The sequence below is a fragment of the Oncorhynchus nerka genome, linkage group LG26, assembly GCF_034236695.1.
Source record: "Oncorhynchus nerka isolate Pitt River linkage group LG26, Oner_Uvic_2.0, whole genome shotgun sequence".
NCBI classification, from domain to species: domain Eukaryota; kingdom Metazoa; phylum Chordata; class Actinopteri; order Salmoniformes; family Salmonidae; genus Oncorhynchus; species Oncorhynchus nerka.
The window spans coordinates 26,829,658-26,856,417 of record NC_088421.1 but is presented as its reverse complement, the minus strand read 5'-3'; the positions used below and the strand labels follow the sequence as shown (position 1 = coordinate 26,856,417).

General features: G+C 44.6%; 3 protein-coding genes across 4 annotated transcripts; 2 read left to right on the top strand and 1 right to left on the bottom strand.

Annotated features, from left to right (window-relative positions):
• Positions 1–1,290: 1,290 nt before the first annotated feature.
• Positions 1,291–5,903, bottom strand: LOC115110840 (ATP-dependent Clp protease proteolytic subunit, mitochondrial-like). The gene is given in 8 exon segments (XM_029636770.2): positions 1,291–1,408; positions 1,410–1,596; positions 2,914–3,019; positions 3,265–3,452; positions 3,975–4,071; positions 4,838–4,909; positions 5,110–5,211; positions 5,796–5,903. Coding segments are annotated over 8 exon segments (792 nt in total). The 5' UTR covers positions 5,808–5,903; the 3' UTR covers positions 1,291–1,380.
• A 704-nt stretch (positions 5,904–6,607) lies between these two features.
• LOC115110933 (guanine nucleotide-binding protein G(I)/G(S)/G(O) subunit gamma-5-like) lies at positions 6,608–10,384 on the top strand. Its single transcript, XM_065010334.1, has 3 exons — positions 6,608–6,794; positions 8,113–8,239; positions 8,567–10,384. Exons 1-2 carry the CDS (start codon positions 6,702–6,704, stop codon positions 8,236–8,238), a joined length of 219 nt encoding a protein of 72 aa, XP_064866406.1. The 5' UTR covers positions 6,608–6,701; the 3' UTR covers position 8,239; positions 8,567–10,384.
• Positions 10,385–11,025: 641 nt separating this feature from the next.
• On the top strand, positions 11,026–26,641 carry LOC115110839 (histone-arginine methyltransferase CARM1-like). Of its 2 annotated transcripts, none has more exons than XM_065010332.1 (16): positions 11,026–11,204; positions 13,625–13,747; positions 14,100–14,206; positions 14,364–14,468; positions 14,639–14,749; positions 15,677–15,854; positions 16,060–16,150; positions 16,565–16,646; positions 17,478–17,563; positions 18,219–18,308; positions 18,665–18,802; positions 23,647–23,736; positions 23,849–23,961; positions 24,396–24,473; positions 24,595–24,663; positions 24,902–26,641. In XM_065010332.1, exons 1-16 carry the CDS (start codon positions 11,063–11,065, stop codon positions 25,057–25,059), a joined length of 1,761 nt encoding a protein of 586 aa, XP_064866404.1. In that variant the 5' UTR covers positions 11,026–11,062; the 3' UTR covers positions 25,060–26,641. The 2 variants fall into 2 exon arrangements, with proteins under 2 accessions (XP_064866404.1, XP_064866403.1); XM_065010331.1 differs by having other exon boundaries at positions 13,622–13,747.
• The last annotated feature ends 119 nt before the right edge of the window (positions 26,642–26,760 follow it).

The following is a 26,760-nucleotide window of genomic DNA, read 5'->3' as shown; positions in this document are numbered from 1 at the left end:
AAGCAACATTAAGACATCAGTCAGGAAGTTAAAGCGTAGTTGCAAATTTGTCTTCCAAATGGACAATGACCCCAAGCATACATCCAAAGTTGTGGCAAAATGGCTTAAGGACAACAAAGTCAAGGTATTGGAGTGGCCATCACAAAGCCCTGATGTCAATCCCATAGAAGATTTGTGGGCAGAACTGAAAAAGCGTGTGCGAGCAAGGAGGCCTACAAACCTGACTCAGTTACACCAGCTCTGTCAGGAGGAATGGGCCAAAATTCACCAAACTTATTGTGGGAAGCTTGTGGAAGGCTACCCAAAACATTTGACCCAAGTTAAACAATTTAAAAGGCAATACTACCAAATACTAATTGAGTATGTTCACTTCTGACCCACTGGGAATGTGATGAAAGAAATAAAAGCTGAAATAAATCACTATTATTCTGACATTTCACATTCTTAAAATAAAGTGGTGATCCTAACAGACCTAAAACAGGGAATTGTTACTAGGATTAAATGCCAGGAATTGTGAAAAACTGAGTTTAAATGTATTGAGCTGAGGTCTATGTAAACTTCCGACTTCTGTATATTGCAAAAGAAAACGGCTCAGTTGATTTCATCACCGAGGCAATTAAAACACTTTACTTGTTACAGACTCGAAACACGCGTTGATACAATTATAATTTGTTTTTACATCACAGCCTGTATTCACAAAGCGTTAAGAGTAGGAGTGCTGATCTAGAATCCGTTTTGCCTTGTCTGTCACAATGAATAAGATTGCATGGACAGGAGGAACTGATCCTAGATCAACACTCCTACTCTTAGATGCTTTATGAGTACAGGCCCAGGTTGGGTGTGTGACTCAAAGAAAATGTATTTTATTCCAGTTCATGAAAATCAACATCACAATTGTGTCATGGCTTGTACAAATGGGGGCTATATTGTTTCCTTCACTGTAGAGATCTGCAGTCTTTGTTTGTGGTAAATACAGTGTGCATATTATGGGGGACAGTACAAATCTGAGATTGGTCAAAAATGATCATTCTTAAATGTAAATATTCTAATACTGCTGCATTTTGCCTCTCCCAGAGGTTTCTCCAGCATAGAGGTATACAATGCATGTCCTCTGTTCCAAACCGGCCCCTATCCACCCAGAGCACTTCTGTAAATTAAAGGATTGGACAGGTATAAGCAATATAGTAATAGCTCCACTTTGCCCTCTGGTAGGCTACGCTGTAACTTCTCGCATATTAGTATCCACTCCAATACATTTGGATTTACGGGACATCAGCATATGCTTGCACCTGTCCAATCCATTCCGATCTACAGAAGTGTCGGTAGAAGATAGAGGATGGCTTGTGATTGGGTGTGGGACTGCTTCCTGGTAGTCTGAGGTCAGGGTTCGGGTTTGTGTGAGGAGGGGGTTGGTCCCGGGGGGGCTCTGCTCGGTGGCGGAGGCTGGCGAGGGGCAGATGGCGGTAGGGGGCTCCTTCTGGACCAGCTCTGGGTCATCCTGGCCCGCCTGGGGAGGATGCACCAACACTCGGTCGATGATCCCAAAGTCCTGTGCCTCAATGGGGCTCATGTAACGATCTCTCTCCATCACACTCTCTGGGAGAAAGAAAACAGAAGGGAATAATTGTATGGTTACGAGTTTTGGTGAAAATGTGCAACACATTGGTGGTGGCTGAGGTGAGTTCACTCTTACAAAGTGCTTTGAGTGAGGAAGGACTCGATCATCAAATCACTTAACCTTGAAATAGTGCTTGAATTTAGTTAGGAGTCACTAATTCATATGTGACTCAGAGGCTATGGTACATTTTCCATCAGACAAGACATTTTCAAGTATTTTTATTGGAATATTACTGTTGCATATTGGGATGTGCTTGGAAATACACTTAAGTACTGGCACATATTAGAAAAGACAAGTATAATTTCATGCATTTGAACCCAGGTCTGTGTGGCCGTACGGGTATTTGAAATAAGACTAAACGATTTAATCAAACCGTCCCGCCCCCCTGGATGCCTTTTCCCCAGAGCTAAACAACCAAATCCAATTCTGTGCATGTTGTGTTAGTCTCTGCCTCATCTTTATGAGCAGCTGAAATAAAAACCCTGCAGCGACTTAAACACCCCCCCCCAAAAAAAATATTTATATTATATAGTTGGCTAATTTAGGATGTAGGCTATAACTTTCTCTGTCTGTTGTAAATAAAGATATTGAAATGGTACAAACACATTGACTCTGTACCGGTACCCCCTGTATGTAGCCTCGCTATTGTTATTTCACTGCTGCGGTTTATTTTTTTATTTAATGTACTTAACTTCTTAAAGCATTGTTGGTTAAGAAAAAAAAAGTGTTAAGGTTTACCTGTTGTGTTTGGCGCATGTGACAAACAAAAATTGATTTTGAGGCAGGATGCAGTCTACACATTGCATTGTGGGGCAAAACAACATTAGCTTCTCAATGATCATGCAACGCCACACGATTTGATACAGCACATGATTGAAATTAGCCAGAATTTCCTGTTCTACCTCTGTGCAGCTGAAAGTTCTGCACATGTAGACAGTAACCAGAGTTTGACAATGGGCTTGTTTGTAAAGTAGAGAATCCCACACATTCACAGAAGGTTCGGTTGTTTAGCTATCGAAAAGAGGCGTCCAGAGAATTCGGCCATGCAGCCACTCCATTGATAAGTATATGAAATTTGTTTTAGCTATTTATAGGAAGTCATAAGAAATACTTTCAAATAGAAGTAGCTGATTTGGCCACATTATTTGAAAATACACAAAAGTATATTAATAACGAATAAATAATGACGTATGTATTTGAACCCAGGTCTGTCTTCATTGTTTGAACTTTTGTATGCTTACTCAAGGCTTTTCCCTCTGAGCCAGACTACTGAACTGGATGCCTTAGCTACTTACCTATATGTGTCAACAGCTGGCCAGTGTGTTTAGCGTAGAGTTGATTGATCTGTTTCTTTATCTTCATGATCTCCTCAGCCTGAATGGCGATGTCTGTAGCCTGACCCTAATAACACACAGGAGAGAGAAGACAGATGTTATGTAAAGGCAACTGAGGTGTCAAAATACTTAACTCATATTTACATGCCCAATCACAGGTCTGGCTTTTGATGGCAACACAAGCTCAACCAACCAACATCTGTACCAGGTTCTCTAACCCCCCCCCCCCCCCCCTTATCTGCCGGACTTCAACCTGTCCCCCCCAGCTATTCCTGCTGCCTCCCTAGTCCCATTACCCCTTTCCATCCTTACCCTGGCTCCTCCGGAGGGCTGGTGCACCATGATGCGGGCGTTGGGCAGGGAGTGCCTCATGCCGGCCGTGCCCGAAGCTAGGAGAAGACTGCCCATGCTGGCCGCCTGGCCCACACACCACGTGGAGATTGGGTTGAGGATGTACTGCATGGTGTCGTAGATGGCTAGGCCTGCCGTCACAACACCGCCTGGGGTGGGGGAAATAGGAGAGGAACATCACAGTGAACCAGGATTAATGGTTTGTTGGATTTAGTTCATCGATGTTCCTCTTCTCCCAGATTTTTCTATCTCTCCATAAAGCTGGAATCCATAGCGGTGAACCTGCCATGTCCATTTGCGATATTACAACAAAGACGTTACTTCAAACAAAGACATTTTTCCATCTGACATCATTAGAACCAAGTATGTATGATTTTTTTTTTTACCACAATGCTGGATGCTCATTTCCTCAAAACAATAATACATGCGCCTGGGGCTGTTGCCTATTATGGATCTCAGATTTAACCTTAACCTAATGAAGTTCATTGGAAGTCAAGGTAAAAAGGAGTTTCTGACTGCACCTTTTATCTCCCATTACTGTCATCTGATCCACCTGTCACTTGTGGTCTCTCGGTCTCTTTCCCCCCCAAGAAACATGCTTTTTAAAGTAACCATCCCTATTCCACCATCATCTGTTCCTCTTTGTGGGAGGTCCCCCTCTATTCTCTTACCAGGACTGTTGATGTACATGTGGATGGGTTTGTTGTTGCTCTCTGACTGCAGAAAGAGTAGTTGAGCAATAACCAGACTGGCTACAGAGTCATCAATCTGAAAAAAAGGCAGGGGGAGAGGAGAGAGATTAACAAATGAATCTTAACTGCAACAGCAGACTCAGAAATCCAGATGTTTTAATCGGTGTGGGCTTACTTCGATTATGACCTTGCGCCGATAAGCAGAGTAAGTTGTATACATTTGATTTATTTTCTTACCTTTTATTTAACTAGGCAAGACTTAATAACAAATTCTTATTTACTATGACAGCCTAGGAACAGTGAGATAACTGCCTTGTTCAGGGGCAGAACAACAGATTTTTACCTTGTCAGCTCGGGGATTCCATCTAGCAACCTTTACTGCCATAATCAGTTTCATATTGAATTATTAGTGTGCATGTAAACATACCCAATGTCTCCTGGTGTAGGTTTTGAATCCCAAACTACTACACACACAGGCTTACTGGCCCTATTACACAGACAGTGACACACAGCTAGACTTACTGGCCCTATTACACCGACAGTGACACACAGCTAGACTTACTGGCCCTATTACACCGACAGTGACACACAGCTAGACTTACTGGCCCTATTACACCGACAGTGACACACAGCTAGACTTACTGGCCCTATTACACCGACAGTGACACACAGCTAGACTTACTGGCCCTATTACACCGACAGTGACACACAGCTAGACTTACTGGCCCTATTACACCGACAGTGACACACAGCTAGACTTACTGGCCCTATTACACCGACAGTGACACACAGCTAGACTTACTGGCCCTATTACACCGACAGTGACACACAGCTAGACTTACCGGCCCCATTACACAGATGATCCTCTCCCTCAGAAGACGAGAGTAGATGTCATACGCACGCTCTCCTCGACCCTAGGAAAGAAGAGAAAGACAAGGAAAAGGAATGAGGGGAAGAAAGAGGAAGATCTTTGAACATTGGAAAGCAGCTAGAATAGCAAGGACCAGGAACTTAGCAAAAACCACTAACTAAACTGTTCCAAACCAAGAGTGAATCAAGTTGCATAGAAATGTTGCAGTCCTACATAGAACTCTGTTGGGATTCCAATTCTTACCGTCTGCTCCACAACGATAGGTACGAGAGGACTCCTCCATTGAGCACTGTGGTGAACGGTCCTGCGTGACTTTAAAGCTGTCACTCCACATTGTAACACCCTCTAAGAGAGGGGGATAGAGAGAAAGAGTTAACATTTGTCTCTAAGATCTCAACTTAAGTGTTGGGCAGATTATTTCAATAATGATATGTTAAAGTGACATTCAGAGATAGCATGGTTTTTCCTGGCCCCTTGAAGTGTGTTCAAGACAACGCTATCATTCAGAGATAGCATGGTTATTTTTTTCCCAACTCTGGCCCCTTGAAGTGTGTTCAAAACAAAGCTATCAAATGTATTATGATCTTACATCAACTCTGAACATTACACACTTTAGAAAATGCTACAGTTACTCATGATTTCACATTAGCAGTTACAGAAATGTTGAGTGGTTTCCTTAAAAAATAGTAATTAAATTTAGCTAACTGGAGATGGGAATGAGTTAGGTTACACAATTTTGGTCAAGTTACACAAGTGTGGCTAGCCAGCTAGCTTTAATCGTCGCAGGTGCATGATGCATACTATTCATCTGATTCGAGAATGCACCGCTGAGACAGCTAATAAACATTTGCACATTGTAATCTATATAGTTTACAACACAAACTATGCATTTCCAAAATATGTTTTCACTCTTTAGCTCCAATACTTACTCGTATAAGCATTGTGATGTCTTGTAATGTGCAATCCCCTCTGTTTGACCCCAATTTAACCGGAAACAATTCTAATTTGAGCGTCGAACTGTTCCTGAAGTGGCTGAGCAATATTCCTCTGTCATGTGACGAGTTTGTGTTTACAGCCTCGAATATGTGGGCGCTAGATGGCAATAGTGCGCAAGAAAAATCCACTAACATAATACTACAGTATTGCTTATCGTTGCCTTGATAGTTCTCAGATACCGACTATTTTTTAAATACAAAAGCCTATTTGTTATTGAAATAATTATACTATTGAATAATAATGTGGCGATTAAAGCTTAAAATTAAATGTTATTAAAATACAGAAATGTGTGTTGAAGAGCCAAAACTCGTGACATTGTAGATGGGGGTCTCTATAAATAAACATTTTAAAAAAGGAGCACATGACAAGACTGTATTTCGCTAATGATATCCTCGTGGTTCTGGGGTTGTTTAGAAAAAAAAGTATCTTTATACAAAAGAGCGCCAAGACCATTCTAATAAAATACGTTTCCTTTGATTTACTTCACCATAGCCTACTGTAGGCCTAGAAACCAGTGTATTATTGGCGACACAATATAAAACCCAAATGAACATTTAATTTTAAGAAAATAGCCCATTAATTTGTTTAACTGACTGATCTATTATTATTATGTTGTTGTTGTTGTTTTTTACATGTACACATAAGTGCCTCTACTGATAACCATCTTAAATTAGGGGCCATTCTGAAAGCAGTGGGGAGAACATTGCGCAAAAAAAAAAGCGGTGCGTTTTTTCAGAGAGAGGGGGAGCACTTGAGTCGCAGCGGCCTCATCAGAAAATCTCATTCTTTCAAGTGATAGTCGGACACTTTCACTTGGCCGTTGGACAGACCTCGCAGACATGTCGAATAACAGCGCAAACAGCAGCAACTTGGTTATCGCTCAGAAGGTGGTAAAACAACTTCGCCTAGAGGCGAGTGTTCGCAGGATCAAGGTAAAGAAATTACATTCAGAAAGACTGATCAAAAACTGTTCTGCATTGGGTGTGACTGGCTGACTTGTCAACATGGCCCTTTGGTAACTATTGAAAAGCTATATATTATGTCAAGTTTGACTATTTTATGGGAAGCATCGCGTTATTTGTTACAAAATGCTGTTCCACTGGAACTATGCCATCTGTTTGCAGAATTGTAACTAACTGCAGCGCTGTCTCGTAGACTAACAGAGTAGCCCGTAAATTGACGTGCTCAATCGAGCGCCGCCTATCACCTGTCATGTTACCGAAAGAAAAATGTAAGATTATAATGCGGTTCTAGTATTGCTGTATGCATAGGTGTTATGGCAAGTCTAGGCTACTCCTCAGCTCTTCAGTTAGTTTAACGCCGTTTTGAATGGATGTATTTATTATATATTTAGAAGTTAACGCTTTGCTGTTAATTGTGCTCTAAGTTAATCATGTGAAATATGAAGATTTCCTGCTGTAGGCTGTGTTGTCCGGAGAAAGCAAACAGCTCGTAGGCTAGTTTCCGCGAATATTGCAGCACAGTGGTGGCCTTTGTTGATTGTGGCTGTGACAGTAGTGCGATTGTTGGCCAAATTACTCCTTTTAGAGGAGAAAGCCAGATTAGTCCGCAGACCTTAAACCACCCTGTAGCACTCAGGCATACTGTGCTTTGAAGGGCATATGAGAATGCAGGGAAAATATAGGCTTTTATCTATAGCTTATGAAATACGTTTATACCATATTATCAACTAACTAGATAAATAATAAACTTAATGCATAACCCATTTGTGACTTGGTCCTAAAGTGCCATCTTGTGTTAATGGGGACAATGTTATTACAATGTTATGACAACTGTTATAGACTTCACCCATGAAACAACCCTCTAGTAAAGTACCAGATCATTATGTTATTGCTGAGTCAAGTCCTAGGTAGGGACTTTAGGGAAATAGCTGATCATTGCTCAGTTTCTCTCACAGTGTGAGCTTGGAGTATATTACTTTCGGTTCATTAAACTGAGTATCAGTAGGAGTTTTGTGGCAGAGTGAAAGTGTTGGCCCCTCTATTTATTGATGCGTGGACCAGGTCTCTCATGAAAAGCTGAGTTAAAACAAGTAGAAGTTAAGTAGAGCAGGATTGAGCTCAATTTATTTGGAACTTCTTTATAGAAAACGCTGTCACTGTCAATGATGACTCATTCTCATGAATGCCTATGACATTGATATGTCATCTTTACTGCAGTCTTATGTAGCCTTTATGACACAGAATTAAAGTATAATGGAACTGACAGTGTCTCTGTTTCCACTCTCAGGTGTCCCAGGCAGCAGCGGACCTGAAGACCTTCTGCCTGCAGAACGCTCATAAAGACCCTCTCCTCATGGGGGTGCCCTCCAGCGACAACCCCTTCAGACCCCCCAAGTCCTGCGCCCTCTTCTGAGGTGAGATGACAGTCTGATGTGGTAGAGTAGGCTTCAACTAACTCCCTCCCTCCCTCTCTATCTCTCTCTTCTGTCTCTTTCTCTCACACACACACATGCATGGACACACACACACACACTCTCTCTCTCTCTCTCTGTCTCTTTCTGTCCTGCTTTCTTTCTCTACCTTCTCTCTACCTGTTCCTCACTCTCCTTTTCGCTCTCTGTTTGCTAACCTTTGACCCTTCTGGCTTTGATTGTTACAAAGAGAACGTAACCAATAGCAGCCATATCTCATCTAACTCCTGTGCCAGTGATCTGATCAGACTCTATGCTTTCTCACTGCAGGCGATGGTGATGATGGAGGCTTGTAAAACACGTATGAACATTCCCCAAGGATGCCTTTCAGTTCCAAGCCCCTGGCGTCTCCTACACCCTTCCCCACCACGTCCAGTCACTGAAGACCTCAAGGCCAGAACACAATCACAAGCATTAACCCTATGCTGAGTGAGTTTTGACATGTGTTCTGTTCTGTTCTACAGCTCAATAAGGATAACATTTGCAGTCCTTTGTGTGTTGAGATCATTAGAATGAAAGCACTCCTCAAAGTATAAATATGGCAGTCTCAACCCCAACTCTCCCTGTAGTCTCTACCTTTTGTTACTTTTATTTTACTCAAAGTGAAATTTAACCGTATTAGGTTTTACACATTGTTGTTGGTGAGTTTTTTAAAGTGGTTGACCCAGTGCCATTACATGAGTATAGCCTACCGTATCATTGTTGTGAAGCTATGTTCAACACACTACAGGATATTACACCCGAGTTTGATCTCAGAGCTTGTTTTTCAAAATGGTGCTCAGTTGGTTGCACACAAACTCGCCTTAACACTGTCACTGTGATTTTTGTCAGATGAAATTGTGAAGCATTTCGATAAGTGTAATTTATGATTCTCTGCTAAAAGTGTGGTGACTCCATGAGTCTCTCAAGAGAATTTAGTCTTTTGACAGAAATGTTGCACGCATTCTCTTGTGTTAAACACTGACTACACTGTTAAGATCCTCAGTTGACAGTTAAACCACTGTGATGCAAAATTGAATTCAAAAGAAAATGGTGTTACTATGTCTTGAAAAGAGTGACTCGGATGTTAGAGGTTTCTTATGGGTGTTGGCATATAGAGATCTCAAACTCAGGTCATGCAACAGATCTGTTTCAATGCTGGTTTTGTGGTGTTGCTTAGTCAACATCAGAATAATGATATGAAGGATCATAACAAGAATATTAGGATTACTGTACTGACACTATAGATAAGTATAATTGCTGTGTATCATCATTATAAATAAGCCTGATCTCAGGACACTCAGTGGAAAGAGACTGCTACTCCATTGGTGCATCTAAGTTCAAGTAAGGACACATTCTAAATGGTTTAAAGTCATTTTTCGGGTTCCCCACCCCTTTTACCTTTTACTCTTTGCGTACTGCTTCAAACTAATGTGCCTTAGTATGTGCCAAACCTCTGGTAATTTAAATGCCCCGGTTTTAGCACGAGACCTGTTGAGGCCTAAATCTGCATTTACTTTCCCACTTGATTAATCAGAAACACTTAAAGAGGACGAGGAAGTTGAAAAACAACACAAGAGAATGAGTCATATTTAGGAACCATACTGTGTTCTTATTGCAACATGAAGTGTTGCTAAAAACTGGAGAACAGCCCATCAACATGTTCCAATACCCAGAAACATGTCTTCAATAATGTCCTCAGACTTGACCACTGATAGGTGAAAGGACTAGGCCTACATAGATTTTCACAGTACTATTAGTCTTGCCTACCAAGTCCTTTCAAATCAGTGGCCATGCAGGAAAGGAGATGGAGGAACGCAAGCTCTTTTCACTATGGTGACAGAGACTGAGCTCTGAATTCCTCTGACGTTATAATAAAGTGAACAGAGAACCTTTGAGGACTACAGTGTCCATAATGCATGGGGAAAGCAGAGCACCTCTTTTTACAAATATTAGTCACTGAAATGCTCTGGTGGATGAATTCATACATGTGGAAAACACTGTCATCCTGTTGTGCCTTAACGTTTCTTTTGTGTGTATTTGTCTTAGAATGGTACCGTGACATGTATTGACTGAAACATTTAATAAAATGTATAATTTCACCTTCAACATCTCCTGGAGTCTCATGTTTTATCAAGGAGTTTGTTAAGAGTGGGCCCCCTTAAGCTGACTGGCCAGAACACACAATATTATCAGGGGTAGGCAACTCCTGTCCTGCAGGGACCTGAGTGTCTGCTGCTTTTCTCTTTTGCCTGGTACTTAATTAATCCACTGATGCCATACCTGGTTTATAAATCAGATGCTGATTTGGAGAGAACAAAAGACAACAGACATGCACTCAGGCCCCCGTGGACCAGACTTGCTCATCCCTGTCACATAGAATGCTGCTCAAGCAATACCAGTGCATATTTGCCAATAGTCGGCCAGATAAACTGTATTTAGCCACTGCCCAAAGTTGTAGGTTTTGGTACTTGCTGCATGACATGTTACACAGCAGAACCAATATTATTCACACAGATTTAACTGGCTGACAGTCTGACATTTGTATTTAATTCAAATGATTATTCAAGATCCCCTATTTCTCTCTTTGTCCAACTAACTATACTGTCTTTGCTGAAAGTGTACAGCAGTGACAACAGAAGTCAGCGCAAAGTCTACTGTATTTGCACTAAGCAGTTTGCCTCTCGGCCACAGAGTGGCGGTAGAGCTGTGTGTATCCTGTCGTGAGTGCACGTCCAACGCTGGATGTGAGCGCCACAGTGAGCTGTCTCTTCCCACAGATCGAAGATGGCGGTGTCGGTGTTTCCCGGCGTGCGGCTCCTCTCTATCGGAGACGCAAACGGAGAAATACAGCGTCACTCCGAGCAACAGCCTCTACGACTGGAGGTGAAAGCCACACAGGACGCGGCCTTGATCAACCTCTCCAACGGTGAGTGGACTTGAGACAGCTATTCCATACCCCGGTTCGGCCTGGGCTCCTTGTTACCCTGGCGAACTAGCCAGAGCTAAATGCTAAAAAGCTAGCTAGCTAACCGATGCGAGTGCCTGGTCTTGTACGTGTGTGCGGGTGGGGGTTCCACTTCAAAACCGACTGGTTCCACCTATAGAATCCAACGTAATGGGGAATGTTTGCGCTTATCGCTATTCGCTAGCTAGCTAACATAACTTAGTTAGCTAACGTTACTTCTCCAGCACCACGACAGCGCACACTGTTGTTAGCTTAGCTAACTATAGGTGGTTAGCTTTAGCAAGCTTACTGCGCTCATTTCGTGGCTTGTGGACCACGTTTTTTATTTCCTATCTATTTGTCTTGAGGACTATTCTTTAAAGTATTTATATAATGCGAAGTAGTCTGTTTTAGCTCACACGAGGCGTTTCCTGGACAGCAAGCTAAGTGTGACCAAGCACATTAGATGCCTATCTACCCCTGTTTACTAATATCAACTTGCTAACAGTTTAGCGCCAGATTGCCTTTCAATTATGCACTATCCTATCCCGCAGCTGAGCACTTTATCCAGCTCGCTACACATTGACGCAGATAGCCAAAGCTAATTGACATGTTAACGTGCTCTTTCATTTTTGCCCCAATAAGCTATCAGCCATACTACGCAATGGTTTGCCCTTAATGCCACAGAGTTCTAACAGTTAAAACAAACTGCGTCATATGAGCATTGCCCTCTTTATTAGCTAGTTAGATAGTTATGATAAAGCAAGATACCCATCTCAAAGGGTCAAATGTTATCTTCAAAGTGTGTTTTGTTTTGGAACGTGGTCATTGCGCACAGATCATATACTAGTAGCGGTGCAAACAAGCAAGCTAACCCCGGTGGCTCGCGCGTACTACTTTATGGTAATCGAATCTACTGTAGATGCCTATCTGAGTGAATAAATATCGACAAACGAAATATATATTTTTTAAACAGGCTAAATATGGGTCCTTGTGTTTCGATAAGCTAAACCAAGCTCGTATTAATTATTCATCTTTGTTCTCTCCTGAACAATAGCCAGCTAGTCCCCCACCTCCCTACTCCCCTGTCGATCACTTGTGTGCTCGCGCTGAGCGCTTGCAGCTTTTGTTACACTGTGAGGCACAGATGGGATGTCCCTTTCAAGAAGCCGTGATGTCCCTAGTTTTGATACAGTCAACGGCTGTGGGGAAAGTAGAAATGTATGTGTGGCAGGATGTTTTTCAAGGTGTCCTATCAAAGTTTTCTGATATGTGTGATTTCCTGGTCTGGTCCATAGGCCCAACAGCCGTTTCCTCTTCCAACATTCCCATGATGATGGAAGATAAACGTTTCCACACCAGGCAGGAATGAACTCCCGATTGAATTGCTACATAGAGCAGCACGACTGAGTCTAAAGTAATCTGACCAATTTTATGTTTTCCACTTGGGAAAATAATCTGTGTCTTGCCACACAATCATTTTATTTCTGCTTTATTATAGACACAAAAGCACCTCAATCAAACACAGCACATTAGTAATGTCTGTCTATCATGCTGGAATGGGTGTATTTACATTGTCCATGAGGGGCAATGCCTTGACCCAGCAAAAATAGCACAATTTTGCTCTTCACTTTGACAAGTGTCTATTATGACCTGACATTGTCCTGTTAGAACATTGACATGACTATCATCTGGTTGTTACATATCTGTAACATGTCTATAGTGACAGTCCTTGTCCCCCATCTGTCATTGTCATTTCACACAATGTTCAGCTGTGGGCCTTGTAGACAGGCCAGGTCTAGTGGAGGGAGATGGTTGTAGCCTACATATTTTAAAGCATGCACTCTATCTCTCAGCCCTTGCATCGAACACACACTTGTTAAGCAACACACACACTCCCGCTCTCATATTTATCGCAGGTTAATCCGGTGTCAGTCGCTAGTTTGGTCTGTTAATAAAACATGCTGCATCTGGCTAATCTAAGTAACAGCGCTAGTCTTAATCCCATCACAACTGCTGGATTAAACCACAGATTATCTCACTGCCATGCGGGCACAGCACTAGACCTACCTTGCCAATATATTGCTTTCACAAATCCAGTCTTTAAAACTATGTCATCTTAATCATCCAGGGGTGTGTGTGAAATAGCTTCAATAGAAGAAATTACTGACTTTCCCTCGGCTAAAGGAGGTTAAAAATAGCTCTTTGCTTGCTGCTATGGTTGAGATGCTTTCATGCTAATTGAGTCAATAAAGCGCTGTGTGTGATCAGGCCAGTTCTGTTAGCATGTTGTTCTTCATGTTGTGTGACCTACGGTAAGCCACGTACTCCTGTGCCACACTTATTCCATGTTGTAGGAGTGTTGCTGGGCCCTAACTATTGTATGACTCCTCTCACAGCAGAGGAGACATGTGTGTTCAAGTGTTCGGTCTCCAGGGACACCGAGTGCAGTCGCGTGGGGAAACAGTCGTTCATCATCACGCTGGGCTGCAACAGCGTCCTGCTACAGTTCACCTCACCTGCAGGTAGCTAACCCCCGGCAACCAACGCCACTCTTTCTCAGAGAATTCTGTCATTGTCTGTCTGTTTTTTCTCTGTCTTTGAGTGCCTGCCAGTAGGCTATATCTGTCTCTGTCATTGACCCTCTGTCTCCTGTGTGTCTCTGTCTTTGACTCCCTGTCCTAGTGCACGTGTTCCTGTCCTCATAAAGAGATTCTTATTGTTTCTCATACTTGTCTTGCCTCTGTCATCCTTGTGAACTGTTATAATTGGTTATTATTATTTTGTTTGATTTCTCCCCATTATGACTGGCTTAAGACCGTTTATAACTTATGTCTGATTTGTGCTGCTTATAACGTGTTATGACGATCTCCTCAGAGTTCTCATCGTTCTATAACCTCCTGAAGAACTGCCGCGGCCACAGTGGAGAGCAGTCGGTCTTCAGCGACAGGACAGAGGAATCATCCGCAGTACAGTACTTCCAGGTGCACACGCAGAATCTGCCATGCATTGCAATAAATCATTTATTCCAACCTTTATTAGCTCAGTGACAATATTAAAACACCTCATGAAAGATGAGCTCTTCTGTCACTTTATTTTCCTCTCACTCCCTTGTTCTCTCTCTCTCCTTCGCTCCTCCAGTTCTATGGCTACCTCTCCCAGCAGCAGAACATGATGCAGGACTACGTCAGGACAGGAACCTATCAGAGGGCCATCCTCCAGAACCACACTGACTTCAAGGACAAGGTACTGATGCACTGTCCTGGGACTTAAATATAGCTTGTTCTGAATTGAGTCCTTTGCTGTATTTGAAACTAAACTGCTGTTTAATTGGTTTGGGCAGTAGACACTGCTGGATTTCATTGATGTCTTTATCAGGGAAGAATTAGAGTCCATTCCCCTCTCTCTCTCTCTAGGTGGTGTTGGATGTGGGATGTGGTTCAGGGATTCTGTCGTTCTTTGCTGCTCAGGCTGGGGCCAGGAAGGTCTACGCTGTGGAGGCCAGCACCATGGCCCAGCATGCAGAGGTAACAGACACACTAAACTATGCTGAAATTAAGTGACCTATATATTTTCAATTAACTGCACTTTTTATGGCCCGCAAATTGATTTTGACAAACTAATCAAAGCCCTCGAGCTGAAAAGTTTGCCACCCCTGCTCTAACCCTATCCTCTTCTTGACATGCTATGTAGCCATTAATCTGGCAGATGTATCAGTCTCACTCTAATACACACACACACTAACCCTCCACTAGGTCCGGGTGACCTCTAACCCTCTGGTGTCCCCTCCACTAGGTCCTGGTGAACTCTAACCCTCTGGTGTCCTCCCCCCACTAGGTCCTGGTGAACTCTAACCCTCTGGTGTCCCCTCCACTAGGTCCTGGTGAACTCTAACCCTCTGGTGTCCCCTCCACTAGGTCCTGGTGAACACTAACCCTCTGGTGTCCCCCCCCCACTAGGTCCTGGTGAACACTAACTAACCCTCTGGTGTCCCCCCCACTAGGTCCTGGTGAACACTAACCCTCTGGTGTCCCCCCCACTAGGTCCTGGTGAACACTAACCCTCTGGTGTGTCCCCCACTAGGTCCTGGTGAACTCTAACCCTCTGGTGTCCCCTCCACTAGGTCCTGGTGAACACTAACCCTCTGGTGTCCCCCCCACTAGGTCCTGGTGAACACTAACCCTCTGGTGTCCCCCCCCACTAGGTCCTGGTGAACACTAACCCTCTGGTGTCCTCCCCCCACTAGGTCCTGGTGAACACTAACCCTCTGGTGTCCTCCCCCCACTAGGTCCTGGTGAACACTAACCCTCTGGTGTCCTCCCCCCACTAGGTCCTGGTGAACACTAACCCTCTGGTGTCCTCCCCCCACTAGGTCCTGGTGAACACTAACCCTCTGGTGTCCTCCCCCCACTAGGTCCTGGTGAACACTAACCCTCTGGTGTCCCCCCCACTAGGTCCTGGTGAACACTAACCGTCTGGGGGACCGTGTGGTGGTGATCCCTGGTAAAGTAGAGGAGGTTACGCTACCTGAGCAGGTGGACATCATCATCTCAGAGCCCATGGGTTACATGCTCTTCAACGAGAGGATGCTGGAGAGCTACCTCCACGCCAAGAAGTTCCTCAAGCCTAGTGGTGAGACAGGGGGAAGGTTGGAGAGAGAGCATAGAAAGGGGTAGAGTAGGGGGGAAGGAGAAAGGGAGAAATGTCAAAAGGTCTAAAGATTATTTTGAAGCCCAAGCAGTAAATAATATTCTACATTTTAAAACTGAGAGACATATTCATCGTGACTAGCCACTGGTGATTGTACCATCATTAACTGACTTCATGTGTGTCGCAGGTAAAATGTTCCCCACCATCGGTGACGTGCACCTGGCCCCCTTCACAGACGAACAGCTCTACATGGAGCAGTTCACCAAGGCCAACTTCTGGTGAGTAGGAGGGGAGGGAGGAGAGAAACAGGGAGTGGGAGGGAGGAGAGAAACGGGGAGTAGGAGGGGAGGGAGGAGAGAAACGGGGAGTAGGAGGGGAGGGAGGAGAGAAACGGGGAGTAGGAGGGGAGGGAGGAGAGAAACGGGGAGTAGGAGGGGAGGGAGGAGAGAAACGGGGAGTAGGAGGGGAGGGAGGAGAGAAACGGGGAGTAGGAGGGGAGGGAGGAGAGAAACGGGGAGTAGGAGAGGAGGGAGGAGAGAAACGGGGAGTAGGAGGAAGGATGGGGAAGTGGCAAGAGAAGAAGCTCTGGGAGTAGAAGCAGTGAATGTACGGAGATATCAGTCACTTTTCATTGGGCTGCTGTAGTTGATGGGATTGAGTTGATGATGATTCTCTCTCACTCCCTCATTCAGGTACCAGCCTTCCTTCCATGGTGTGGACCTCTCAGCCCTGCGAGGAGCAGCGGTGGATGAGTACTTTCGCCAGCCCATTGTGGTACGTACAATTCTCAGTTGTATGTCAGACTCTTGAACACCTATCTTCTGACATTGCCTGCCCCGCACACCATGTCGGTTAAAGCGATACCCCCCTCCCCAGATGATTTGGGTGCAGGGGGGCGGTTAACTAGGAAATGTATATGGGAGGGGTGTTTAAGGCCTAAAATAGTCAGGGGGTATGTGGGGACAAGAGCTGTTTGTGGAAAATTGGGTTGCATAGTACGGACTGGCCTGTGTGTTTGATTATGTCTAAGGGTGGTACATGAGGTGTGTGTGTTTATGGGCAAATGCTGATGCAGGATAGGAGATGGACTGTATGGGAGTGTGTGTTTGTGGTAGAAGATACCACCGTCACACTGTGTGTGTTATGACGGCTGGGATAAATAAATTCGATGCGGTCTGCATTTAGGATCCCAATGTTTTCGCCCAGTCCAGTTCCCCCAGTCTTGCACCACAGAACCAACAGTGAGGTTTCAACAGCACTATCACTGCTCATAATGGGTATTCATTGAATTCATCTCCACCCTTTTTATCACACACAGCGACACCGACACATACACATCATTTTCCAGCGGTAGTCAGCTGGGTAGGCCTCCTCCGTGCCTACTCCTCTGTTACTCTGCTGGGCGAGCCGGGCCCGGCCGGAGGGCCTGGTTCTGGGTACAGCCTCTGTTCTAGATCATTAAATTAAGGCATAGACCGTCTCCGTACCCACTCTAGCCAATGCTGCCGTAAAAAATGTCTACCTCACTGGGACTTACCTGGATACTCTTGCTTCCCTCTTCCCTGTCTCTCTCCTTCCTCCTTTTTCTTTCCCTCCACCTCTCAGGACACATTTGATATCCGTATCTTGATGGCCAAGTCTGTCAAATACACAGTCAACTTCCTGGAGGCCAAAGAGGAGGATTTGTACAGGTCTGTGTGCCGTTTGTCTGTGTCTGTTATTCCCTTATATATTTATTATTCAATTGTTATTCATAGATTGAGTTGAGAATTGAGATGCGTAGATACATGTTACTGAATGTAGGGATGTCCTACTTCTCTAATATGGGGCTACTTCCAATTTGGAATTTTCTACATCAGCAAAAATACTACATAATTCCTTCTAGTGTCTAAAAATAACCTTAAAGCAGCAATCAGCAGTTGAAACAATAACAAAGCGAATTCCCCGCCCTTCTTTATGTAAAAAGCGGAGGGATGGGGTTGGAGAAATGTTACCACTCTCAAATTCAGAGACAGAGCTATGGATGCCAGGACTGACCATCCATGATATCAACATTATAGTTTTAACCATGTTTTGACGATATATATTGTTTTACATTTACGTTGTTTACAAACATTGGAGTAAAACAAACTTATATTTTGGGTTCTGATGGGGTACGGGAGTTGAACTAAGCTCATGAGGCATTTATAAGTTATATTCTTCAAGACTTAATGGGTATATATCATTAATTTATAAGTCCAAAAAATGGATGTAGCAACAGCTGATTGCCCCTTTAACTAGACTAACACTTATCCCACTCTTTTCTCTCTTTCCCTCTCTCTTCCCTTCTCTCGCTCTCTCTTTCAGGATAGAGATTCCCTTTAAGTTCCATATGATGCACTCGGGGCTGGTGCACGGACTGGCCTTCTGGTTCGACGTAGCGTTCATGGGATCCATGTAAGTTGGCCTGAGCTGCCTTAACCAGGGCTGAAGTGTGTGTGGTCAGGAGTAAAATCACTTGATCCAGGACTCCTGACCTACATGGATCCTGACTACAGCTACACCGTCACTTTCCTTTTTCTTTCATCACTTGTTTTTCCCCACAGACATTGTAATAAACACAAAGACAGAAAGCGGCTACAACTTAAAAGCAATACAATATAGTACAATACATTCACTATAGACACATTTCACAATACGTTGTAAAGGGCTGTTCCTACTGAATATCTGACCATGCTTGTACAGTAGTAGGATGACGCTGATTGAACCTTAAAGTATTCTGGCCTCTAAACCCCCCCCCCCCCTCTCTGCAGGGTGACAGTGTGGCTCTCTACAGCCCCCACAGAGCCCCTGACCCACTGGTACCAGGTCCGCTGTCTGCTCCAGTCACCCCTCTTCACCAAGGCAGGAGACACACTTTCCGGCACAGCGCTGCTCATCGCCAACAAGAGGTGAGAGACTGTAGAGGGATCTACTGGGAGTCTGTTGGGGAGGGGAGGCTTTGGTGTTAGTGTGTTGCCATTCACCTCTAGACCCAGGCTTGTGTTATATGACAATTCTAAATGAAGTAGGTGATATACAGTGAGCTCCAAAAGTATTTTGACAGCGACAATTATAAAGAAAATTGCCTCATACAATGACTATGGGGATGAAGTGCAGACTGTCAGCTTTAATTTAATTTTCATCCATATCGGGTGAACCATTTAGAAATAGGTTCCAATTATTTTGTGCCCAATTGAAATTAATGGAAACTAATGGATTATCATTTTTGAGTCACTTTTATTGTAAATAACAATAGAATGTTTCTAAATACTGTGGATGCTACCATGATTACATATATTCCTGAATGAATCGTAAATAATGGGTGAGGAAGTTAGTGTAACCTCATGCTAACCTCTCACCACTACAATAACAGGAGAGGTTAGCATTTGGTGGGGTGGGGGGTCGTGGATGATATTTGTGCGTCTGCAACCTCATGTATCAAAACAACAAAATGTCTCACTGCCTCAATACTTTTGGAGCTCACTGCCTCAATACTTTTGGAGCTTACTGCCTCAATACTTTTGGAGCTCACTGCCTCAATACTTTTGGAGCTCACTGCCTCAATACTTTTGGAGCTCACTGCCTCAAGCTCACAATTTTGGAGCTCACTGCCGCAATACTTTTGGAGCTCACTGCCGCAATACTTTTGGAGCTCACTGCCTCAATACTTTTGGAGCTCACTGCCTCAATACTTTTGGAGCTCACTGCCTCAATACTTTTGGAGCTCACTGCCGCAATACTTTTGGAGCTCACTGCCACAATACTTTTGGAGCTCACTGCCTCAATACTTTTGGAGCTCACTGCCGCAATACTTTTGGAGCTCACTGCCTCAATACTTTTGGAGCTCACTGCCTCAATACTTTTGGAGCTCACTGCCTCAATACTTTTGGAGCTCACTGCCTCAATACTTTTGGAGCTCACTGCCTCAATACTTTTGGAGCTCACTGCCACAATACTTTTGGAGCTCACTGCCTCAATACTTTTGGAGCTCACTGCCTCAATACTTTTGGAGCTCACTGCCTCAATACTTTTGGAGCTCCCCAGTGCATTTGGAAAGTATTCAGATCCATTGACTTTATCTACATTTTGTGAGGTTATAGTCTTACTCTAAAATGTATTAAATAAATAAAATCCTCAGCAATTTACACACACCAGCCCATAACGACAAAGCGAAAACAAGTTTGTAGAAATGTTTGCAAATGTATTTAAAATGCATGAACTTACCTTATTTACGTAAGTATTCAGATGATTGCTATGAGACTGGAAATTGAGCTCAGATGCATCCTGTTTCCATTGATTGGAGTCCACCTGTGATAAATTAGATTGATTGGACATGATTTGGAAAGGCACACACCTGTCTATATAAGGTCCCACAGCTGACAGTGCATGTCAAAGCAAAAACCAAGCAATGAGGTCGAAGGAATTGTTGGGAAACTCCGAGACAGGATAGTGTCAAGGCACAGATCTGGAGAAGGGTGCCAAAACATTTCTGCACCATTGAAGGTCCCCAAAGAACACAGTGGCCTCCATCATTCTTAAATTGGAAGAAGTTTGGAACCACCAAGACTCTTACTGGAGCTGCCCTCCCGGCCAAGCTGAGCAATCTGGGGAGAAGGGCCTTGGTCAGGGAGGTGACCAAGAACCCGATGGTCACTCTGACAGAGCTCCAGAGTTCATTTGTAGAGATGGGAGAACCTTCCAGAAGGACAACCATCTCTGCAGCACTCCACCAATCAGGCCTTAATGGTTGTGGCCAGATGGAAGCCACTCCTCATTAAAATGCACATGACAGCCTGCTTGGAGTTTGCCAAAAGGCACCTAAAGGACTCTCAGACCATGAGAAACACAATTCTCTGGTCTGATGAAACCAAGATTGAACTATTTGGCCCGAATGCCAAGTGTCACATCTGGTGGAAACCTGGCACCATCCCTACGTCCCTAGCATGGTGATGGCAGCATCATGCTGTGGGGATGTTTTTCAGAGGCAGGGACTGGGAGACTAGTTAGGATCGAGGCAAAATGAACAAAGCAAAGTTCAGAGAGATCCTTGATGAAAACCAGCTGTAGAGCACTCAGGCGAAGGTTCACCTTCCAACAGGACAACAACTCTAAGCACACCGCCAAGACAATGCAGACGTGGCTTCGGGACAAGTCTTTGAATAACCTTGAGTGGCCAGCCAGAGTCCGGACTTTAACCCGATCAAACATGTTTGGAGAGACCAGAAAATCGTATCAAATTGTATTTGTCACATGCGCCAAATTCAACAGGTGTAGACCTTACTGTGAAATGCATACTTAAAAGCCCTTAACCAACAATTCAGTTAAGAAAATACCAATAAAAAAGTATGCCATAAGAATAACTAATAATAAAAGAACAGCAGTAAATAACAATGGCTATATACAGGTGGTACCTGTGTCAAGGTAATTGAGGTAATATGTACATGTAGGTAGAGTTATTAACCTTAGTTATTAACCCATCCCGGATCCGGTATATTTGTCATCAGCAACGCTGAATAGCATAGCGCAACAGTCAAAAAATATTACTAGAAAATATTCATATTCATGAAATCACAAGTGAAATATAGGGAAACACAGCTTAGCCTTTTGTTAATCACCCTGTTGTCTCAGATTTTGAAATTATGCTTTACAGCAAAAGCAATACAAGTGTTTGTGTAAGTTTATCGATAGCCTAGCAAAGCATTATGTACACTTAGCCTCAGGAAGCTTGGTCACCAATCAGAAAAGCAATCAAATTAATCGTTTACCTTTGATGAGCTTCGGATGTTTTCACTCACGAGACTCCCAGTTAGACAGCAAATGTTTGATGCATTATGCAGAGGAATCCACCGGAAATAGCAGTCACGACAACGCAGGCAAAAATTCCAAATTATATCCATAATATCGACAGAAACATGGCAAATGTTTTTTATAATCAATCCAAGGTGTTTTTCAAATATCTATTCGATAATATATAAACCGGGACAGTTGGCTTTTCACTAGGACCGGGAGGAAAAATGGCTACCTCTCTGTGATTCGCAGAGGGGGGGGGGGGGGGTGCAATACAGCCATTTGATTAGCTGTTCAGGAGTCTTATGGCTTGGGGGTAGAAGCTGTTTCGAAGCCTATTGGACCTAGACTCTACCGCTTTTGGTACCGGTTGCCGTGTGGTATCTGAGAGAACAGTCTGACTAGGGTGGCAGGAGTCTTTGACCATTTTTAGGGCCTTCCTCTGACACTGCCTGGTATAGAGATCCTGGATGGCAGGAAGCTTGGCCCCAGTGATGTACTGGGCCGTACGTACTACCCTCTGTAGTGCCTTGTGGTCGGAGGCCAGGCAGTTGCCATACCAGGCAGTGATGCAACCCGTCAGGATGCTCTCGATGGTGCAGCTTGTAGAACCTTTTGAGGATCTGAGGACCCATGACAAATCTTTTCAGCCTCCTGAGGGGAATAGGTTTTGTCATGCCCTCTTCACGACTTCCTTGGCGGGCTTAGACCATGTTAGTTTGTTGGTGATGTGGATGCCAAGGAACTTGAAGCTCTCAACCTGCTCCACTACAGCCCCGTCGATGAGAATGGGGGCGTGCTCAGTCCTCCTTTTCCTGTAGTCCACAATCATCTCCTTTCTCTTGATCACATCGAGGGAGAGGTTGTTCTTCTTGCACCGCACGGTCAGGTCTCTGACCTCCTTATAGGCTGTCTCAACGTTGTCGGTAATCAGGCCTACCTCTGTTGTCATCGGCAAACTTAATGATGGTGTTGGAGTCGTGCCTGGCCGTGCAGTCATGAGTGAACGGAGTACAGGAGGGGACTGAGCACGCACCCCTGAGGGGCCCCCATGTTGAGGATCAGCGTGGCGGATGTGTTGTTTCCTGGCCTTACCACCTGGGGGCGGCCCATAAGGAAGTCCGGGATCCAGTTGCAGAGAGAGGTATTTAAGTCCCAGGGTCCTTAGCTTAGTGATGAGCTTTGAGGGCACTATGTGTTGAATGCTGAGCTGTAGTCAATGAATAACATTCATTCCTTTTGTCCAGGTGGGAATGGGCAGTGTGGAGTGCAATAGAAATTGTATCATCTGTGGATTTTTTGGTGCGGTATGCAAATGGCATCGATGTGAGACATGACCAGCCTTTCAAAGCATTTCATGGCTACAGACGTGAGTGCTACGGGTCGCTAGTCATTTAGGCAGGTTACCTTAGTGTTCTTGGGCACAGGGACTATGGTGGTCTGCTGTGCAGCAACGCTCCCCATCCAACCTGACAGAGCTTGAGAGGATCTGCAGAGAAGAATGGGAGAAACACCCCAAATACAGGTGTGCCAAGCTTGAAGCGTCCTACCCAAGAAGACTGGGCTATAATTGCTGCCAAAGGTGCTTCAACAAAGTACTTAGTAAAGGATTTAAATAATTATGAAAATGTCATATTTCAGTTTTTTTAAATAATATAAATCAGGAAACTACAAACTTGTTTTTGCTTTTATGAGATATTGTGTTTAGATTGAGGGATTTAAAAAATAAAATAACAATAAATGTTAAAAATTTATGTAATAAAATGTGGAAACCGTCAAGGGGTCTGAATACCTTCCCGAAAGCACTGTGTATATGTGTATTACAGATGTGTGCTTGCTGAATCTGTGCTTCTCTGTCTGTCTGTGTTGGTCTGTGTTAATCTATCCACCTCCATTCTCACCTCCTCCCATACCAACCCCCGGCTCTCCTCCCATACCAATCCCTGGCTCTCTTCCCTCCTCACAGACAAAGCTACGACATCAGTATTGTTGCCCAAGTGGACCAGACAGGCTCCAAGTCCAGCAACCTCCTGGACTTGAAGAACCCCTTTTTCAGGTGAGTTAGTCTGTTCCGCTGCCCTCGGCCTGTGCCATTCAGGATAACGAGGGGGGAAGGGGAGCTCCCTCTCATGGCGTGTATGTTGTTGTGTATGTGTGTGTTTTTGTAGGTACACAGGCAGCACCCCCACCCCCCCTCCTGGGTCGCACTACACCTCCCCCTCTGAGACCATGTGGAACACTGGGGGGGCCTACAGCATGAGCCAGGGCATGGCTGTGTCAGGTAAATACACACACATAGAGGACACTGGTAGAGGACACACAGAGGACATACCCACACACACTGCATGGGGCAGAACCCACACACACACACTGCATGAGGCAGAACACTGCTGTGTCAGATAAATGCACAGACGATACACACAATCTGACCCATGATAGCATCCTCAGGCAAAAGTATCCATACAACATCATGACTAAATGTCTTACTAAACTGTAGGGATATCACAGAATAGATCAGGCTGACAGAGCAGCTGATAGATGGGGATGCATGCTCTCTCTGAGGGGAAAACGGTGTGTGAGAGAGAAAGGATGCTTATGTTTCACCTGTGCTTTATTCCCATTTCGCTCCCTTTCTCTCCCCATCTCTCTCGTTCTCTCTTCTCCCCATCTCACTCTCTTCCCCGTCTCACCCTTTCATCTCTCTCTCTCTCTCAGGGATGCCTACAGCCTATGACCTCAGTACAGTCATGGGCAGCGGCTCGACGGTGTCCCACAACAACCTCATCCCCCTCGGTAGGATACTACGGACTGATGGGCTGACAGACAAGCACAGACCGTGTGACTGACTGTGTGTGTTTGCACGTTTGTGTGTGCGTTAATACAGTCTCACTATTTCCTCTGTTCCCGCCCTCAGTGAACACAGGGATAGTGAATCACACCCACTCCAGGATGGGCTCCATCATGAGCACCGGAATCGTCCAGGGTACGTCTCTTTATACACTATACAAGCGTTTCCTAAAATGATTTAAATAACGAACTCCTCACATTTTTGATTCTGTGAATCAGCTGTGTAGTGCTAGGGCGAAAACCAAAATGTGCACCTGGGGGGGGGCCTAAACTACATCAAGTCAAGTTTCCTAAACGCCTGAGACATAGTTGGCCCACAACCAATCAAGGGAAGGTGATAACACTTTCCCCCTCTCTCCCCCCCATCTCTCCAGGAGCTTCTACTGGCCAATCAGGTCCTAGCAGCAGCAGCAGCTCTAACCAGCAGCAGCAGCATTATCCCGTCACCAACCAGTTCACCATGGGGGGACCCGCCATCTCCATGGCCTCTCCCATGGCCATCCCTAGCAACACCATGCATTATGGGAGTTAAGACCTCGTCACCCTTCACCTCCGAACCCCTGCATGACCTCTACTAGCTCCTCCCCCCGACCGACCAGAACCAGAATACCAAAACCAGTGCTGTCGTGTTGTCCCTTCAGCACCTTCCTTTCTCCTTTACTGTCCATCTCTCTATCACTGGAGTTATTCTCATATCCGTCCCTCCCCGCCGCTCTCTCCGCTTTGAGAGCTGTTCCCCATCTCCCCCCCTCTCATCATCGTGCAGCAGCTATGATATCACCAGTCCAGCCAGAGGGTGGCAGCACCTCTACATTCAACTGACAGAATGATCAGCACAAAGAATTGGCAGTTTTTCTGAATGGAGAGCTGAGCTGAACTGAACTTTGTTTGACTGGACCTTTTTATGCTTTACAGACACATGTACACCTACACATTGAAAACAGAGACTTTTGCTGCAAAGAATAACTCATTGCACTACTGTACAGCAGGTATCATCTCCTTTATCCGGGTTCCCTCCCTTTTGGACATTTCGCCTCCCCTAGTGCCAGTGTGATGCCCCACCCTTCCCCCTCCTCCACCAAACACACACCCAACCCCATCCACTACAGCCAGTTGCTATCCCACCTCCCCTTATCGCTGGATTGGATGTCTCCCACTACAGATCTGCACTGAAAGGACAGAGGGCTTTCCTGTACAGTAGAACACTATGAACACCCCTCACTGATGCCATTTTGTTTTTATATCGAGGCACTTCTCCACCTGCCTGTAGAGCCTCTCTCCTTAAACGGCCCCATTCCAGAGCGATAGCTAGCTCCCCCCAAGGTGTTTGGTCATCCATAGTGGTAGTCTTTAGCCCAGTAGACCTAGGCTATCTCAAAAGACACCCTATTCCATATACAGTGCTCTACTTTTGACGAGAGCCACATGGACAAATGAAGTGCACTGTATAGGGAGTCATTTGAGACGTAGCCTAGATGTCAGTGTGTAGGACGTGATCTTGAAGAATATCAACTCTGGAACTCTGTTAGAACCTCACCTCCGATTGAGGTGTGTTGTCCAAAGCCAATGAGCTTCGAGGACACTGCAGCAGACCCGGCCCCCCACTCCCCTTCATAGCCAATCAGGATTGCAGTGAGCCGATGGTATTGGTGGAAGCAGGAGGAACCCACAGAAAGACAGTAAGGACACTGATGTCGGCCGTTGGAGCAGCTGTATCCTAGTTTACATTCTTCCCCGGTTTCCTTTCCTTCATTTTGAGACTGCGGTTCAGACTGAGGTGGGGAGTTCGGAATAGAGGGAGTAGGGAGGTACCTCTTTCCCTCCTCACTACCTATGATATCCAGACTCTTAACATATCTAAACCTCTCCTCCCGCCTTTCCCGGGCAAGTCGATTGCCCAACCTTCTGACAAAGACTTAATGGACATGTATGCATTGCTTCCAGTCACAATTTGTGGACTGAGTTTAAATTTTGATTTAGCAAGTTTTATGAAGAGAAAATGTCTTGCTAGTTTGTAGGGTTAACTTTTCAGTTGTCTTTATTTGTTTCACAGAAAAGCAACAAACAAAAAAACAAGTAAATTAAATGTTGGTGGAGAAGTCCCCAAAAAAATCTTTGGATCGGGTCTTATAATTAACTTGAGATATTAGTTAGAATTTTAACACCAATGTTGTGATAGTTGCTAGCTTAGCATTCAAACACTACTTTTCTCTGGGACCTCTTGATGGAAAGT

Bases quoted from the DNA above. Each gene is read 5' to 3' on its own strand.
- LOC115110839 (XM_065010331.1), top strand. From the start codon at position 11,063: ATGGCGGTGTCGGTGTTTCCCGGCGTGCGGCTCCTCTCTATCGGAGAC. The intron at 11,205-13,621 runs GTGAGTGGACTT...CTCCTCTCACAG, and splicing joins CTTGATCAACCTCTCCAACG to CAGAGGAGACATGTGTGTTC. The intron at 23,737-23,848 runs GTGAGTTAGTCT...GTGTTTTTGTAG, and splicing joins TTGAAGAACCCCTTTTTCAG to GTACACAGGCAGCACCCCCA.
- LOC115110933 (XM_065010334.1), top strand. From the start codon at position 6,702: ATGTCGAATAACAGCGCAAACAGCAGCAACTTGGTTATCGCTCAGAAG. The intron at 6,795-8,112 runs GTAAAGAAATTA...TTCCACTCTCAG, and splicing joins CGAGTGTTCGCAGGATCAAG to GTGTCCCAGGCAGCAGCGGA.